General features: G+C 41.2%; 1 protein-coding gene and 1 long non-coding RNA gene across 2 annotated transcripts in view; one reads left to right on the forward strand and one right to left on the reverse strand.

Annotated features, from left to right (window-relative positions):
* Positions 1-4,480: 4,480 nt before the first annotated feature.
* The window catches only part of SLC17A6 (solute carrier family 17 member 6), a 54,130-nt gene continuing 42,138 nt past the window's right edge, over positions 4,481-16,472 (forward strand). Inside the window, exons 1-3 of the mRNA XM_082476631.1 lie at positions 4,481-4,568; positions 7,283-7,535; positions 9,128-9,246. Coding sequence (XP_082332757.1) covers positions 4,483-4,568; positions 7,283-7,535; positions 9,128-9,246 — 458 coding nt within the window. The 5' untranslated portion in view covers positions 4,481-4,482. The remainder of the gene's footprint in view (positions 4,569-7,282; positions 7,536-9,127; positions 9,247-16,472) is intronic.
* Positions 8,288-16,148, reverse strand: LOC309667822. Its single transcript, XR_014267986.1, has 2 exons — positions 9,386-16,148; positions 8,288-8,932 (listed from the first exon to the last, which is right to left on the reverse strand). It is a non-coding gene; the product is annotated as an uncharacterized lncRNA (long non-coding RNA).

Genomic DNA, 16,472 nt, shown 5'->3' on the forward strand with positions numbered 1-16,472 from the left:
AAGGAGGGAAGGAAAGAAGGGGGAAGGAAGGAAGGAAGGAAAGGGAAGGGAAGGGAAGGGAAAGGAAGAAAGGAAGAAAGAAAGAAAGAAAGAGGGAAAGAGAGAAAGAAAGAAAGGAAGGAAGGAAGGAAGGAAGGAAGGAAGGAAGGAAAACAGTTTTAATTACATAATTAAAGACAATTGCTTCTAAAATAATAACATATCCTTCCACCAGAGGGCAACATTTGCAAGACATTTAAATGATCTCTCAAAAGTATTTCCTAACACAAAGATATAAACAAATGCAAACATAACATTGCTATTGGGTAATATCGTATGTAAATTTCAAAGAACACTATGATGACAATTATTTAAACAATTGCTTATAAAACTTAATAATACTCAGTAAAACACAAACAATAAATTGACTTCTTTAAATATGTAAGAAAATAGAACTTTCAGAAAGGAACATATTTCTCTATATCATTGGCATTTTTTTTCAGTTCATTATTAGCTGTTTAGTTCAAATACAATAAAAAAAATCTTAGGGTGGAAGAAATGAAGAAAATATTGTTCTACATCAATGAATAAGTTAATGAAAAAGTCATAGAATTTTATAAGTGGAAGGGCTGATAGAGATCACTTACTACAAGCCTTCATTTGTACAAATAAGGAAACCAAAGTTTATTAAAGTTAAGTAATTGATTCAAAGTCGCAGGGATGCTAATCAGCAGAACCAGGACCCAAACGCAGGTGAGCTGATTTCACGTTTCATAATCTACGCCATTGACATTCAAATCGTGATCCACGGGTGCAGCCCTGAACGTGTTAGAACTGCTGAATCTTGGGCTCCACTGTAGAGCTATTGAATCAGAATCTGTATTTTAACAAAATCTTAAATGATGAAAAACTACTCTAATCCATGCTGCTTCTTCATCACTGGTTGCATGACTTCAGGCAATTCATTAAATCTCATTTCCCTCCTCAATAAACTGGGAATAAAAAAAACTGGGAATGAAATGTTATTTTGAAAAATCATTCCAAAGAATAAATGAGATAATGTAAATGAAAGTCATTCATAAATTATAACACTACACACGTTAGTTATAGTCAATGAAACCTCCTTTTATTGCTAAGAGTGCTTGGATAAAGGGGACAATTCTACTAGAGAAAGAATTGCCTAATAATGTAATGTAAGGCTAAAATTGGATGGAAAATATTAACAGTAAGGGAAGGTGTCCAGAGAATGGAAGACTTTTTCAATGTCCCTAAATTAATGTCATATGTATAACTACTAATATTTCCTTGCATAAAGATAAATCTGGTGAAAGTAAGGTCACAAAAGTACATGTTCAGTGTTTGGATTTGGAGACCATGCATGAAGAAAATATGTTGGATTAGTAAGTAATATCTAAATATATGTCTCTTATGTTGGGTGTAACTATTAAGAATAGCCTAAATTGTAGCCTAGCAACAATTCTTGTAATTTTTCACATACAACATTTTCCCCTTGTTTATGACTTTGCTCAAGATGTCTCCTCTGGCTGGGATCTCCCCAAGTGCCACCATCCTTCCCCACCCAATTTCCTGGGCTGTCATCATTTTTACAGGACTAAGTTTCTCTTCAAGTATTAAGACAGACAAGGAAATATCACCTCCTGAAATCTTTTCTGTACACTTTATATTCCCAGGCTGGGTTACTTAACTTGTCCAATTTCACCCAGAAGTATCTGTCATTGTATCTATGTGTCTATTTCCCATGCAGCTTGTGAGATCTTTCAGGGAACAGCCCCAGAACCTAGTGAAATTTTTAACACTAAATAAATATTTTTAGTATGAATAAATTAATATTAGCAGTAATTCTGATTTAAACACTCACACTTTTATCAAGAGAATGGAGGAGAGAGCCAAATGACATTGATTTCAATAAGGTGAATGTAATTATTTTACTCTACAAACAATGCTTTTGTGTTGGATTTGTATCATTCATATATATGTGTATATATGAATATATATATATATATATATATATATATACCCACACACACACATATATGACTTAACAATCAAGTTTGCCAGTGGTTTAGATCTCTAATCATTTCGGGTGAAACTTAGGCAGGAATGCTTGGAAAAATCATTTTTATGTCACCATCCTAGCTTCACAGATATTTGTTTGACTTCTATTTTTTATATAACTTTCTGGAATTTCAAAATAATGGATATTCCTAAATGAATTAAATTTAATGAATTTGTTCACTAAAGATTTGAAAAACTTAGATATTTTGAAAAACACTTGATGAGTCAAGTCCTGACTAGCTTGAATCTTTTGTTTGGAAGAAAGTAGTTTAATGAGTTTTCTTTTTTCCCTTTTTACAGTTGATCACCTTTGGGGGTAGATACTATTTCGAGGCATTCCAGAGTTTTAGAAAAATCTTGTTCAGTATTGTAATAGGAAATATATATTTTAATGCACAGCAAAATAAGAGAAAGCTGCTTCCAGTATCCTTTTCTTTATTATAATTCATAGTAAAATATAATTTGATAAATATTAAATTTAATAATGGTAGTTTTAGCTACTTTTGAAATTTTTTTCAGCTATCCATTCAGTGTATGCATATTCATTGTATTATTCGGCCAATTTGGGTACTATTCTTACACGATTCTGTATTAAGATCCATACTTCTGAGATATGGTAACAGAATCCCTAAGAAAAATCTACTCCCCCTGTTGGCTTAAAGGAAATCCAAGGATTTTGACTTTGCGAATGTGTTTCAAGGACAATCTGTTTTGTAACTATTTGCCTGAATTTCATCTAAGAGGTTCGTGATTCATGTCAAATGCATTAATAATTAACATTAAGCTTGCATAGTTTTCTTGCTTTGCTTAATGAAATAGATACATTGATGCTATTCTTATATATGTGAAAGCAAATATCTTACGTGAATTTCTCTCTGTAGTTCTGCTTTAGGAGAAGATGGTACAAAATAAAAATTACATTTAAAAAGATTATAAGTAATTTTAAATAAATCTTGAAAATATCATCAACGATAATTTGTTAACAAGCACAAGGTATAGCCACAAATTTCATCAGTATATTGGTATTTCAGTAGTGTGCTGAAAATTAGTTAAGTGAAGAAGCATACAATTCCAAGGAATTTATATTAAACTGCTTGCCTTTTATTTAACCAAGAACACAGGAAAACTATTCTTTTTTTATTATTTCTCTATTCCCTCCCCCGCCTCCCTCCTTCCCTCTATCCCTCTTTCTTGCTTCCTTCTCTTTCTTCCTTTCTTCCTTCCTTTTTTTCTTACCTATCAGGGGTTAAAACAAAACACAGGAACAATATAATTTTGCACTTTGTATACATATATTTTACATTCAAGGGAGCCCCGGTGCCCCAAATAACACAAACATAAGTAAAATGTATTGTAATCTTCCTTCCCTGCAACACTGTCAGAGCTGGCGTCAGCGTGCTGGGCAAAACATAGGAAACTAGAAGTAACTTGTCAATTTTTAATAAAGTCTTTCTCTTTTGCAGAGCTAAATGCACCATTCTCCCTGCAAACCCTGGCGATGATGACATCTTCTCACTTGGTTTCCATAGCATCCATTCCTGAAGATCCCCTGTATAGCCCTTGGTCAGGGCCATCCTCCCAGTTCCCCTAGAAAGTTGGCAACCTGGCCAGCCAAAAGAAACCTCCCCTTTTCCTGAAACTTACTCTGTCCGTGGTGCTGAACCATTTTTCCGAGAAGCGCCCACACGGGCGCTGTCAGCGGTGCTGAAAACAAAATCTTCCCTGACGCTGCCCAAATCAGAGCTGTGTATCTGTTATTTACTCACGTCCTCAAAGAGCAGCAAGCTTTCTCCATCTTAATTCGACTCTACTGCAGAGCAGAGTTTGCGCCGGCGTGATGGGAGGAGACCATGGGCAAGGAGGAAAAACTAATAGCAGTATCGTTCACTTGAGACCTAAGATGCTCCCATGAGTTTTGGAATTGCTCTGCTCCTTACAGCAAAGGCACCATTTTTAAAAGTACTATTCTTTTGACTTTGTCCTTACACAAGGGTTCTGTGGTATTTCCGCCCACGTTTAAAAGGCAGAAGATTTGACAGCAACAAGGCTTTCAAAACCGGGAATTTACATTGTTTTCCAGTGGACTGACTTCCAGGACAAGGACTCATCTGCACCCGCCCAAATACCAGGGCACTGCGTGCGCCCTTTGCCACCGGATCCTCCCCTTCCAATGAGACTTTCTGATTGTGTCTACCAACTCTCCTATTAGGAAACCCGTGGGTTGCATGCAGCTATTCTCTTGTATTCTCGTTCTCACTCTCCCTCCTCTCTCTCACTCGCACTCTTGCAAGAGGCACACCGATACCGTTCTGCTGAGAAGAAAAAACCTACAACTACCTTAAGCGATTAAGACAATATGTGCAACTCTCCCCTTTCCTAGCGATTTCTATTTAAATCTGGCAAGAGCCGACACCAAGCTTTGCAAGAATGGAGTCGGTAAAACAAAGGATTTTGACCCCAGGGAAAGAGGGACTAAAGAATTTTGCTGGAAAATCCCTCGGCCAGATCTACAGGTAAGGAAAAGCAAACCTATGTTTGCCTAGGACTCAGCATGAAAAAAAATCTGCAGAGCTCTTTCCTTAAATCCTGGTTGCTTAGAGAGATTGTAATATGTTCGGAAAATCTTTTTTGTTGCTCATTGCTGAAGCAGGGCTGCTCTGGAAACCTACTTATTAATTCAGGAATGTTGCACTAAATTAACCTGTCTGCTGTGTGTGTGTGTGTGTGTGTGTGTGTGTGTGTGTGTGTGTGATTTTTGTTTTGGTACCTGCAGATTCTTATCCTTTCCTACCGAGGATTTATCCTCTTTACAATTAAGAAATGACCTGCACCTGTTCAAAGAGCCTTTCTTTTGTTGCTTATAGTGACACCAAATTAAATTCCTTTAATGCAAAAAAATGAATAAAAAACACAACCACCTAAAAAATTAATCAATAAAATTCCAAAGAGTAGTGGTGAAAAGAAAGCTGGGTCTCAGCTTTAAAACCACTTGAGTAGAGAATCCCCCAGTGGAATCTTCCTTCTGTACTGAAGGAAGAAGAATCAAAATATATCAATAATTGATAGCTGAAACAGTTCCTCTCTTTAAATCTGAAACAATGTATATGCATTTTTAATTATTTGACCTCTCCTAGAAGTCTATTTCTTGCATGGGAAATGTCACAGTGCTTTTAAGAAAAGCCATAATTATAACCAGCAAAATGACTTTGGAAGTACTAGAAATGATTTAAAATTTTAATCCTCCCTGTAGTCACTATACTAATTATTCTGTAAATTTTACAACTTTAAATTTTTTCAAGAATGTTAAATGAATACACATTTTCTTAATAATGTGAAAATCAAGAAGAAAGGGCAGAAACAAAAGGATAAATGATTCTAAGAGAGCGTTAATTTTTGCATTTGGGAAATTGAAGCCTTTGGAAATGTATAGGATATGTAAAGAAAATGACCAAGGCACCTCCCAATTTTCCAAATCTCTCTGGTTCTGGTGGGCTTCTTGTAGGCACCATCATGCACCTATGCGGCAGTAGATACTGCAAGGGCCCTGCAGTCCCGCAGCTGCCCTGGAAAGAACTGTTCTTTCCCAGCTCAACTGACATCAGGTGGGGAGTTCAGGTGCAGAGTTTAACTTTGCATATATGAGCATATGAAGCCAATATGAAAAAAAATCACATTAGTTGAATTTTTCTCTGTTAGAATAAATTGCCATGTACTCTAACATTGGAATTGGGCTTTAGGAATAAGTATTAACATAGCCACAAATACATTTATGATGTTTCCCCAGTTGGTATTCTGTAGAATTTGGAAGTCTGACATTTTTTTCTGGTGGCCTCAAATTGCTTAACAGCCATCTCCCGAGCTATGCATTCTTGAAATTGATCTAAAATTTTCATTCGCTTTACCTGTGGGTATGAAAACAATTGTGTGTGGATATAATCATTTAAAGGGGCACACATAGAAAAAAGATATATGGTGGATTGGAAAACATCTGCAAATCGTAAACAGAGAGGTTCTTTGTTTAAATATCCGTCTCAAGGGTCCACGGTGTGTTACCCTTCACATTCCTCTTCTTTTTAATAGAAATTTCGCTGATGTATTGTGGACCAAAACAGCACTATCAGCTTTTAGTAAAAGCATTCTATCGCTCTGCTTTCCCCTTTCCCCTCCCCCCAAGGACGAAAGCCTAAAAGCAACTGAATCAGTGGGATGAAATCTTAGGAAATACTATGCAAGTTAAGAAACACAAAACGAAACATAAATGTGAGATCTTCTACCTTGGTGTGGAACATCTTACCAGAGTTGATTTGGGGGCGCGTTGGTATAATCTGGGAGTCTCATTTTACGCCTTTGGAAATGGGTCCATGACATTTTTTCGGTGTTTGTAACTGAGATAGTAGTGACACAAGATTGTGAATAATTAATTATTCATGTTCTGGCAGTAGGAATCTTAGGTTTCGGCCATATGTTGTGGAGGCCTTTGTTTCCAACTCAAGTAACAACGGATAAAAGAGTAAGCTGTGTAACAGGAGAGTAATTGTTGAACTGGCATCCTAGGGGCTGGAGGAAGGGGAAGGAGAGTGCGGGACACTGAAAGAGTGTTCACAGACCTTCTCCGCTTGGGCACCGGACGGGACAGGCCTTGGTGCCAGGGGGCTCCCGGGCTTAGCTGGCGGGGAGCGGGGGAGGGGATCCCGGTGTCCTCAACCCGGAAAGCTTCAACTTGGCTGGGAAGGAAGGGGTAGCGTGGGTGCAGGACTGTGCCTGGGCCCGCCCACCACGGAGCAGCCCTCGGGAGGCTGGGTGGCTGGATGAAAGAGGCTGTTGCCTGGGCAGAGCACTGCGCACGGGAGGTGTCTACACAGGCGCTGAGAAGGCGCCTTTCGGGTCACCCTTACAAACTGCAGACCCCGCAAGAAAGTTAGGCTCAGGCGGTGTATGTGAATCAAGGCGCTGTGGGGTGGATCCCGAGGGAATGGGCACTGGTTGCCCTAGGACAGAAGATATTAAAGTTGAAGAGATGTTGCCGCGGGGAGGGAGACTGGAAGAAGGCTGGAGAGCCCGGGAGGTCCTGAAGCCTGGTGGCGCCCCAGCACCCTAACCCCTGAGGGAGGGGAAGCAGGTCAGGGCCCATCCCCCGAGTCCTGACCGGTCCTGGGAACTGGTAATGGGCCGGCGTCGAGGGTGCCTAACCCGCGGCGTCCTTGCCTCCCCACGGTGTGCCGCGCAGGGTGCTGGAGAAGAAGCAGGAGACCGGGGAGACCATCGAGCTGACGGAGGATGGGAAGCCCCTCGAGGTGCCTGAGAAGAAGGCGCCGCTGTGCGACTGCAGGTGCTTCGGGCTGCCCCGTCGCTACATCATCGCCATCATGAGCGGCCTGGGCTTCTGCATCTCCTTCGGCATCCGCTGCAACCTGGGCGTGGCCATCGTGGACATGGTCAACAACAGCACCATCCACCGCGGGGGCAAGGTCATCAAGGAGGTGGGCAACAGCTGGCCCTGTGGTTTCGCAAAGCCACTTCACCTGTTTAAGCCCCACTATCCCCATTGAATGAGGAAGGCTTGTCCGGCCCCTCGAGCACTGCCCTTCTAGATTGGGACGCGACAGTATAATAATCAAGCCCTTTTCACGCTGGGGCAAGTCGCTTCTGTTCTCTGGGCCTTCCTTTTCTCCCCTGCAAAGTGTAAAATAAAGCATCTAGCTCACTAGGTTTTTGAGGAGAGTTACTTTATACAAGGAATTGGTCCTTAATACTGTCCGCTAAAACTAAATCGAACTATTTTCTTTTACTCGGAAGAATAGAGCAGCAGATTAGCTCTAATTTCCCCCGGCTTCCAATTCTCGCCAACATTCTCCTTAACCAAAATGAAACGAAACCGAAAAACAAATCAAACAACTGTGCACACCTATCGGCAGTTTTAGCCGAGGGGTCTTCAGGAGCGTCCCACCTGACGGTCGGAGAGCAGCCGAAGCGGCGCAGGACAGCCTCGGGGTCACGGGGAAGCCAGTCCCGTAATCTTAGGAAGTGCGTTGGGTGACGCTTAGGGAGAGGAGGGTCAACGTCAAGGTCACAGAAACCCGTGGGTCCTGACTTCCTGTTTAGAAATCTGAGCTAACGTAAGCCAAGCAGAGCAAGGGTTGGGGGTTGGGTTGATAAATTTGCGACGGGCTCTGAATGGGAAGCTGTGAGCGCTGATGGGCCCTGGGTATTCCGGGAAACACTGCAAAGTGCGTTTGGTTTCAAAATTTTATTCAAAGGGGGGAAAAATAAGGGTCCCCACTTCCCCAGGCCGGATAAGGGCTCTTTTATCTTTCCTGCGCAGAGAGTTCTCCCCAGTTTACTGTAAGGTTCACCTTGTGCAGCGGACCAGGCTGGTGAGGGCGGAGTTAGGCCCCGACCTTCAGACACACCCTCTCCCGCTCTTCTGACCACCTCTGAGCAGCCCCTTCCTCTCCACTGAGTCCCCCAGTTTCCCCGGGCTTTTCCAAATCTTTCTGGCCTATGCCCATCCCCATTGTGCTGGGACCATCCTTCCTACTAGGTCCTCCGACTTCAGCACCTTCCATCCCAAGCGCCCCACCCCCCTTCCCCAGAATTTCTCCAGCTGGGTTCCATTCTCCAAGCGATTCCACTACTGCGTGGTCGGTGGCGGCTAAGTGGACCCGCGTCAGGTGTCTCTTTCCCCAGCCAGCGAACAGAATCCCTTCGTGGGGAGTCTTCATTTCCCAAACTCAAGCCCTGATGACTCCTCGCTCACGGAGGTGATCCGACCTTCCTGGCAGCTGTCGGGGAGCAAAGCCAGGGCGCCCAACTTCGCTATTAATCACAATCCATTTCAAACGAGCACGGTTTTTCAGTTAAAAGAGGCATTTCTTCTCTGTAAGAAGATACAGATTCAATTTTGTTAGGAAACGAAAATTAAGCCACCCCCATGCTCCGAATGCTGGCAGTACCCCGGGCGGTGAGGGCTGTTCGACCGAGAATTACTGAACATGAATTTTCAGCCCAAGCACTGACCCTACTCTCTCCCTCCACCTGTTTTTTGTTTTGTTTTGTTTTCCTACTCCCACAGAAAGCCAAATTCAACTGGGACCCGGAAACCGTGGGGATGATCCACGGTTCTTTCTTTTGGGGCTACATCATCACCCAGATTCCGGGCGGCTACATCGCTTCTCGGCTGGCCGCCAACAGGTAAAGCTTCGGGCCCGGCGGGGGCTCGGGGAGGTGGGACTTGTACCCTCCGAGGGGCAGCGGAGGCCGCGGGCAGGGGCGACGGCCCCGCGGGGTTGGGGAACTCCTGGGCGAGGTCTCCTAGTACCCTGGAACCCACTCGCGGGGCTGGAACACTGTGCCTCCTTCCAGAAAAAGGCGCCCCGAACGATTTGGGTTTTCCAGGGCGGGCGCACGTTGTCGCCGCCGCCTCCCTGCCCTGGCGTAACCTGCTTCTCGAGAGATGGTCGACGTGCCTCTGTGCCTGGTAGGAGCTGAGGCCAGGCAGGGAGCGGGGGAGCAGAGACGGCGCCGCCGAGGGCACAAAGGGATGGGGGGCGTCACTGCGCTCTGGTGTGCACGTCCTTCGGGTGCCCCTGCTCCGTGTGATGCTGACCGCCCCGTAGGGCGCAAAAATAAAGCCCGCCCAGATGGTGCTCTGGGTCTGCAGGATTTGTTTCTATGGAGCCAGGCGGGCTTTCAGGCGCCCCGGGTGCGACTCCACCTGTTAATGAGCTCTGCTGAGTAGGCGCGGGGGTGGGGAAGGCGCTCAGCTGCTCCCAGAGGCCTCCAGCCTGGCCGCGGTGGTGGCTGCAGCCGAGGTCCTAGCGCCAGCCCTCAGCAGTGCCCCCAGCGCCACCTGCAGAGGCACCCCGAAATACGAGGCGAAAGGACTGATGGGATGGGGGTGTCAAGGAGCGCAGCCTGGCACGCCGACTGTGAGAGACAGCTTCATTTGCTTCATTGTGTGTATTTTGATAAATAAAACTAAATGCTTCTTGAATCTGAGTGTTAAGCTGAGAAAGAACAGATGCACTAAGCCTTTTCAGATATTGCTACATAGAGACCCCAAATAAAGACTTTGGGCCTTCTTTCAGACCCTGTACCTATGACTTCACCCCTCTCCCTCCCCGCAAAAGGTCAAGTTTTCCTGGGAAGTAATTAGAACTGGGCACCTCTCTAGTCTTGATCTCCTCTCTGCTTTCCTAAACTGGTCTCTCCCTATCCCTCAGTGAAATCTCCAAGACCCCTTCCCTGGCTTTTGTCACCTACAAGCCATTCACCAGAGGTGTTTTCCTGTGCAAGATTTCTCAGTCATCTCCAAGGCCTAGGGAGAGATTCTTGGAAATTTATTTTAGGCTTAATGCCCCTAGGGTGAGGATTTTTGGACTGGCCTTCAAAATGTCAAGAGGAGAGTGCAATAGATTAGGAATAGTGCCTTTTGAATATCATCTTTACCTTGACATGATGATGGTTAAGACTCAGACCCAACAGGAGAAAAAATATTCTTTTAAAAAATGTATCAGTTTAAACTGAAAATTATTAACTGTAGAGAACCCAATTTTATGGATGGGATAAATTTTAAAAATTGATATAAGGCAGAAAAATGTAAAGGAATATTCCCTTAAATATTACTGGTAATGAACACGTTAGAGTTTTGACTTTTATATCCAAAATGCAGTGTCTTGAATCTTTTTTTTTCCTAAAAATATTTTCTAAAGCAAAACAAACTTCCCAGAAAGATACTCCAAGCATACATATGTAAAATATCTTCACTTCAGTGGGAAAACATCCAACAAGTCACCAAAAAAGAAAAAAGGAAACTCAATAAAATGTGAAATAAAAATACAATGGCTGTGCCTTTAAGTTTTTTTTCAGAGTCAAAACCTTCAGCTTGCCAAATGTTAAAATGCTAACATTTTCCTGCCAGGAAAAAACACTAGAGATGCTCCAGCGTTCCCTCTTTCTAACACTGGGAGGTCAGTAAACAGGTTTTCTTAGTTAAAAAAAAAAAAAAAATTCAAGCTCATTGCTAGCATTTGTGTCATGTTTAGTAAAGAAAAGACTGATGTTGACTCAGGTTCTAATTTGTTTGGTAGATTTTCCTCAAGGGAAAAATTTTCTGAATTTTAGAATTATTATTTAAATCCAAAACCACCTTACCTTTAAGTAGATATTTAGGGGAGAGAAACAATATTTTCATACACAATGCTTTGTATTCTCCAAGGCTGAGAAAATAAAGTCAAAATTTATTGTAAAATCTTGTGAACAGATAGAAGAGTATAGATTCATTTCCTTATCATATTTTAAGACTTTTACATACTTGCTTTATTTTGAAAATAATATTACAAAACCTACAGTGAGAAATATACAGCCTCCTGTGAAAACAGGTTTAAAAATGTATCATTCCCTTTTCTGATTATAAAAGTATTACATATCAAATAAGAAAAATATATTAAAAAGAAAGGATAATAAAAAATCATAAATAACTTAATCACCCAGAGACACCTTTATTGACAAGTTGGTGAATGTCCAATTAGTCCTATACATGCTACATAGAATTTTATCTTAGAAGACTTTTTTAACACAAAATTTTAGAGATTTTTAGAATTTGCTTGAAAGATGTATATTTCCTTTTTCAAAAACAGTAAAAACAACACAGCAAGACCAGTTTTCCACCTACAGGCATTGTATACCCATTCTCCCTTCCCTATAGATCATTTAATAATAGAACAAGATTTCCCTTGGGTGGGATACTGGGGACAGAGTCCTTTCCCTCTAGGTGTAAAAGAAGCTCATTTTGGAAAGTGTTTGCCATCAGCATTGTGGGTGGAACTAGAGTAGAGGAACTGAAGTGTGTGGAGACAGTTCCTCTAGAGAGAAGGGCTTCTGGTTACACCTCCTGGCAGATTTCTCAATGAAAAACAAATGACGATGATTTGGCTTCTCCATTTCATGGATTAAGCAAAAGCAGCCCTACTCTTTGTCAGAATACAGATTCTTGGTCCTTTTTCTTGTCCGATTCTAAGTATTCTTGCTTTCCTGCTCAATGAGAAGAGAAGGTGGGGGAGTAGTGGCAAAAGGAAACTGGGTCTCAGGGAGACCTCTTGCATCATTTTTTTCTTTTGCCTTTCCTTAAAGGGCTATTGCACATCCTGGGCTGGAGAATTTAGTCAAATCCATGGAGGGCTTTAGAGTGGGGAATCAAAGGAAGATTCCTCACAAAATCTGTAATATTTAAGATGAGAACATATTTAATACAGTGATAAGAAGGTATTGGAGGCAAATTAATTTTGTCTTTAAACAATAAAGAGCATAGGGCTTACAGTAACTCAAAAATTTATGAATGTGAAATTGCTAAAAAACTATCTTTATCTTGCATTTAGAGAGTGATGAGGAACCTGGTCAAGTATTTAGTGGGAGAAATAATAAAATTTTTACAAAGGCATAACCAAAGAAGTTCAGATTTACCAAAGGAAGTTTGGTCAACACTATATTTTTAATGGATGATATTGTATTCACAAAGACTATTCCTGCCTCTGTCTAGGTGGCAATATTATTTAAGCCCTATTTAAAAATTTCCCTATTATGCTCCTGTCCTCCTGATTTCCCAACTCTGCTTTAATTTTTTATGTAGCACTATTACCAGCTATCATACCACTATTTTTCTTTCTCATCTGTAACTAAGAAATAACTGCCTTCCTACAATAAAATGTAAGCTCCATGAGTGCAAGCAGTTTTGTCCTTGTTATTTACACTGCTCTATCCCTAGCACCTCAAAGAGACCCGGACCCATGATAGATACTTGTGGAATAAATGAAATAAACATCGCAACAAAGTGTTTTGCACCTTTTAAAAAAGGCAATATTACATAGTGGTTAAGATACAGGATCTAAAGCCAAATGGCATGGGTTCAGACTCCTGGATGTATTACTTAATAACTGAATGACATAAAACATTATTTAACATATCTGAGCCTCAGTTTGCATTTCTGTAAAAGGGAGCTAATCGAACTATCTACCTAATATGAGTATCATGACAGCTAAATAAGAGAATATGTGTAACGTTCTTAGATATGCCTGGCACTCAATAATTGTTGGCTGTTATCATTTATTTTTAATAACATCTTAATTCAGAAAAAATTGAAAGAAAAAACCTCTTATGATCACTCAATATCACTTGTGTTTAAGTTTGCTGTATTAGTAATGCAAAAAGATTATTTCTATTGTGATAAAAATACCTCTTTTCACATGTCAGATTTCTGCCTTTAAAATTATTTTCCCATACACACTATTCACAATTAAAATTATTGTTCACTGAAAATGTCATAAATCTCATTTGAAGGCTTGTAAAGGGCTGTCTTAAAAAATTACTTATAGCCAAGAGTGTAGACAGTGCTAGTATTTCAGTGCATGCAATCTTTGAACTCTGGCCAGGCATTATAAATGTGCATAGAGAAATCCATTTAAGTTTGAGGTTAGGCTTCTCTGATGAAAATTAAAGGTTATTTCCCCCACCCCTATCCTTTATCAAAGAGGGTTCAGTTCCAAGTGCAACATTTTATCTTTTCAGGTATTTCTTGGGTTTCTAACTTGACTTTTGCTAAAGAGAAAACAGTTTTTTATTCAGATAAGAGATTGAAGATCACATGTATCTGTAGCATATAGTGAACGCCCTATAACAGAAAGAACCCCTATTAGAACTGGACAGGGCTCATCTAATCCAATCCTCTCACTTTATCCATCAGGAAGGGAAATAGAGAATCAGGGAGGCGGTGACTTGCTCAAAGTCACAAAGAGATTGTGACTAAAACTCAGGTGTCCAGTGATACATGACCACAGGCTCTCTCTACGTTGAAATTTATCATCCCTGCCTCATATTATGTGCTTTATCGCAAAGTTCACTTTCAGTAGCAAGCTGAGCCCTCTGCCCTCTGAATGAGTGCCTGCAATCTATCATGCCCCAAATCCAGGACAGAAATCCACGAATTAGAGAGAGAAGGCTTTAGCAGGCCCAAGGGATTCTTAGATTTTTGTGGCAGGAGAAACATACTGTATTTTTGTGTGTGTACTGGCTCCCAAATGATTTGGCCATAACATGAGCGATTCTGTTCTTTTCCCTGCAAAAGGCAAAATCCAAACTTGATAATGACTTAGACAAATAGTGTGATTTTTCTGGAGGAAAAAACGTGGTATTTGGAACTTTTTCTCCTGACGCAGCCCTTTGGGAGTTTGAGCTTCTAGAAGATTGCAGAGGTTTGAGCGCGACTGGGATAGTTTAAAGCTTTTGTCTACAAGAAAGAAGAGGTTCTTCCTTGCAATTTTGATTGATACAGCTCAATTTGTACTACTGATATAAAAAAGAGAAGCTTTATACTTAAAAATGAACAAATTTTAATACATGGATTATAGAACTGTTTACTAATGTGCATTTGCATTTATGTAAGTGGAATTTGATATACTTTAGGTAAATATCTGGCTTGCCTGATTATGAAAATGTGAGAATGATCTTTAGGAAGATGAACAAAGATATTTTAAACACATCTTCATATTTTAAGTCCAGAAAGAAATAATTTTACTGGTGTTATTCTGTCATTTTTCTTTCACAGAAATAAAATAATGAAGATGTGCTCTATGTATTGTAATAAGAATTGTAAATAGATTGTTAAGTCTCATCACCAAATACTCTCTCCCTCTCCCTCTCTCCCTCTCTCCCTCTCTCTCTCTCTCTCTCTCTTCTATCATCTTTTCTCCTCTACACTTACTTATCCATTGTAACATGGATTGCAAGCAGGGGTTTCTTAACACTTCCAGTGAGAAATATTTGCAAATTCCTTTTGGTGAGAAAATAATTCAGACTATGAGCATAAAGCCTGCTGCAAGAGACCACCATCCTGCTATGATGGAATTGGTTTATAGTCCTCCAGTCTTTTAAGGCCAGAGGTGACTATCTCTATTTCACTCATCTAGCTGCCTATCAAACATCTAGCCATCTTCCCATTGTGGGCTCTATAGGTTAGGCATCTGGGGCAATGCAGAAGAGGCCTTCTTTTCTTCTGACAAAAGAAAATACCCTTTCCAGGAGATGAATAGATGTATCTGGGAGGAGGGGTCCCTAAGGGCTTGCACGTGGTTTGCTGACACACGCTTCTCTCTCCTTCCATTCTCCTCTCCTCCCACCCTTACTAGGTCTGGCTTCCCCTGCGGCTGCCACAGCCTACTACTGCAGTGCAGAAGCAGCCTCTGGGGGGAGGGACATGATTTTGAGGGAGGAGAGAGTCAGGTGGGCAGCTGGTAGAATGATTCTCCCGCTGCCATATGCCACTGTTGGGGCTGTCTAATTTCTCTGTCATGAGTGATGAAGTCATTTTTACAACATAATGAGGTACCAAGGGACCCAGAAGGCTGGCTTGTGCTTGTGTATTCCTTTTTTAATTTGGGAATGGGGGCATCAGATGTGACAAAGGGAGGCACCGGAGTCCTGATTTGATTAGATTAAATCCATTAAACAGCCTGAATCAGTCTATTCCTGCAGACCCTCTAGAAGAGGATTAGTGCCACACCTGGGGTGAGGAACACTAGATCCCTGTTAAGTGACAAGCCCCTACCCAAATGGAAACTGATTGATTGATTCTGGAAAAATAGATATCATCTGTAGAAATGACAAGTCACCAGTGTTCCTGTCACCTCTTCCGGGCAAATCCTTGTCGGGTGGGCTTGATATGTGAGGTTGTTTGTGGCTATGGGTCATAGGAAAAGAAGATGACTGGGAATTTCACAGCTAACTCACTCTGGGTCACAATGAATGTTAATCATCAGGCAGGGCGTGATGCCGGTTTTCAGCAACTGCCATTTGTTTTTCCAAACATTTCTATATCAGGGATACTATACGCCTCTCAATTCTGGCAATCTGTTTGGTAATATAGAATCTCCTCTCTCTCTCTCTCTCTCTCTCTCTCTCTCTCTCTCTCTCTCTCACACATACACACACACACACACACACACACACTTCTTTTCCCTTTTTTGTCTTACAGTGTGAAATGATTATATTATCTTACATATAATCACTTTAAGAACACTGGAGTGTGTGTGTGTGTGTGTGTGTGTCTGTGTGTGTGTGTGTGTATGTATAACAAGCAGAAGAGAAACAAGTAAAATGAGGTTTTAACTTGAAAATAAGCAAATTGAATTCATCTCAGTATGTCATTGGCTGCAAGAGAAATCATGAGGAAAACAACAATTTTAAGTAGCTTTCAAGTGGTTTATCGTTTTGAAAATCAATCTTAATAAGCAAATGACTCTTATTTCATTTCACAGAAATTGTAATGATGTTCTTTGAGACATTTAAAGCACCCATCAGTTTCTAATCCTGTTCTTCAGGCACAGAAAAGTTAAGATTTTTCATATTTAGTTTGCACATTTCTTTGC

The sequence above is a fragment of the Balaenoptera physalus genome (genome assembly GCF_965194825.1).
Source record: "Balaenoptera physalus genome assembly, chromosome: 10".
NCBI classification, from domain to species: domain Eukaryota; kingdom Metazoa; phylum Chordata; class Mammalia; order Artiodactyla; family Balaenopteridae; genus Balaenoptera; species Balaenoptera physalus.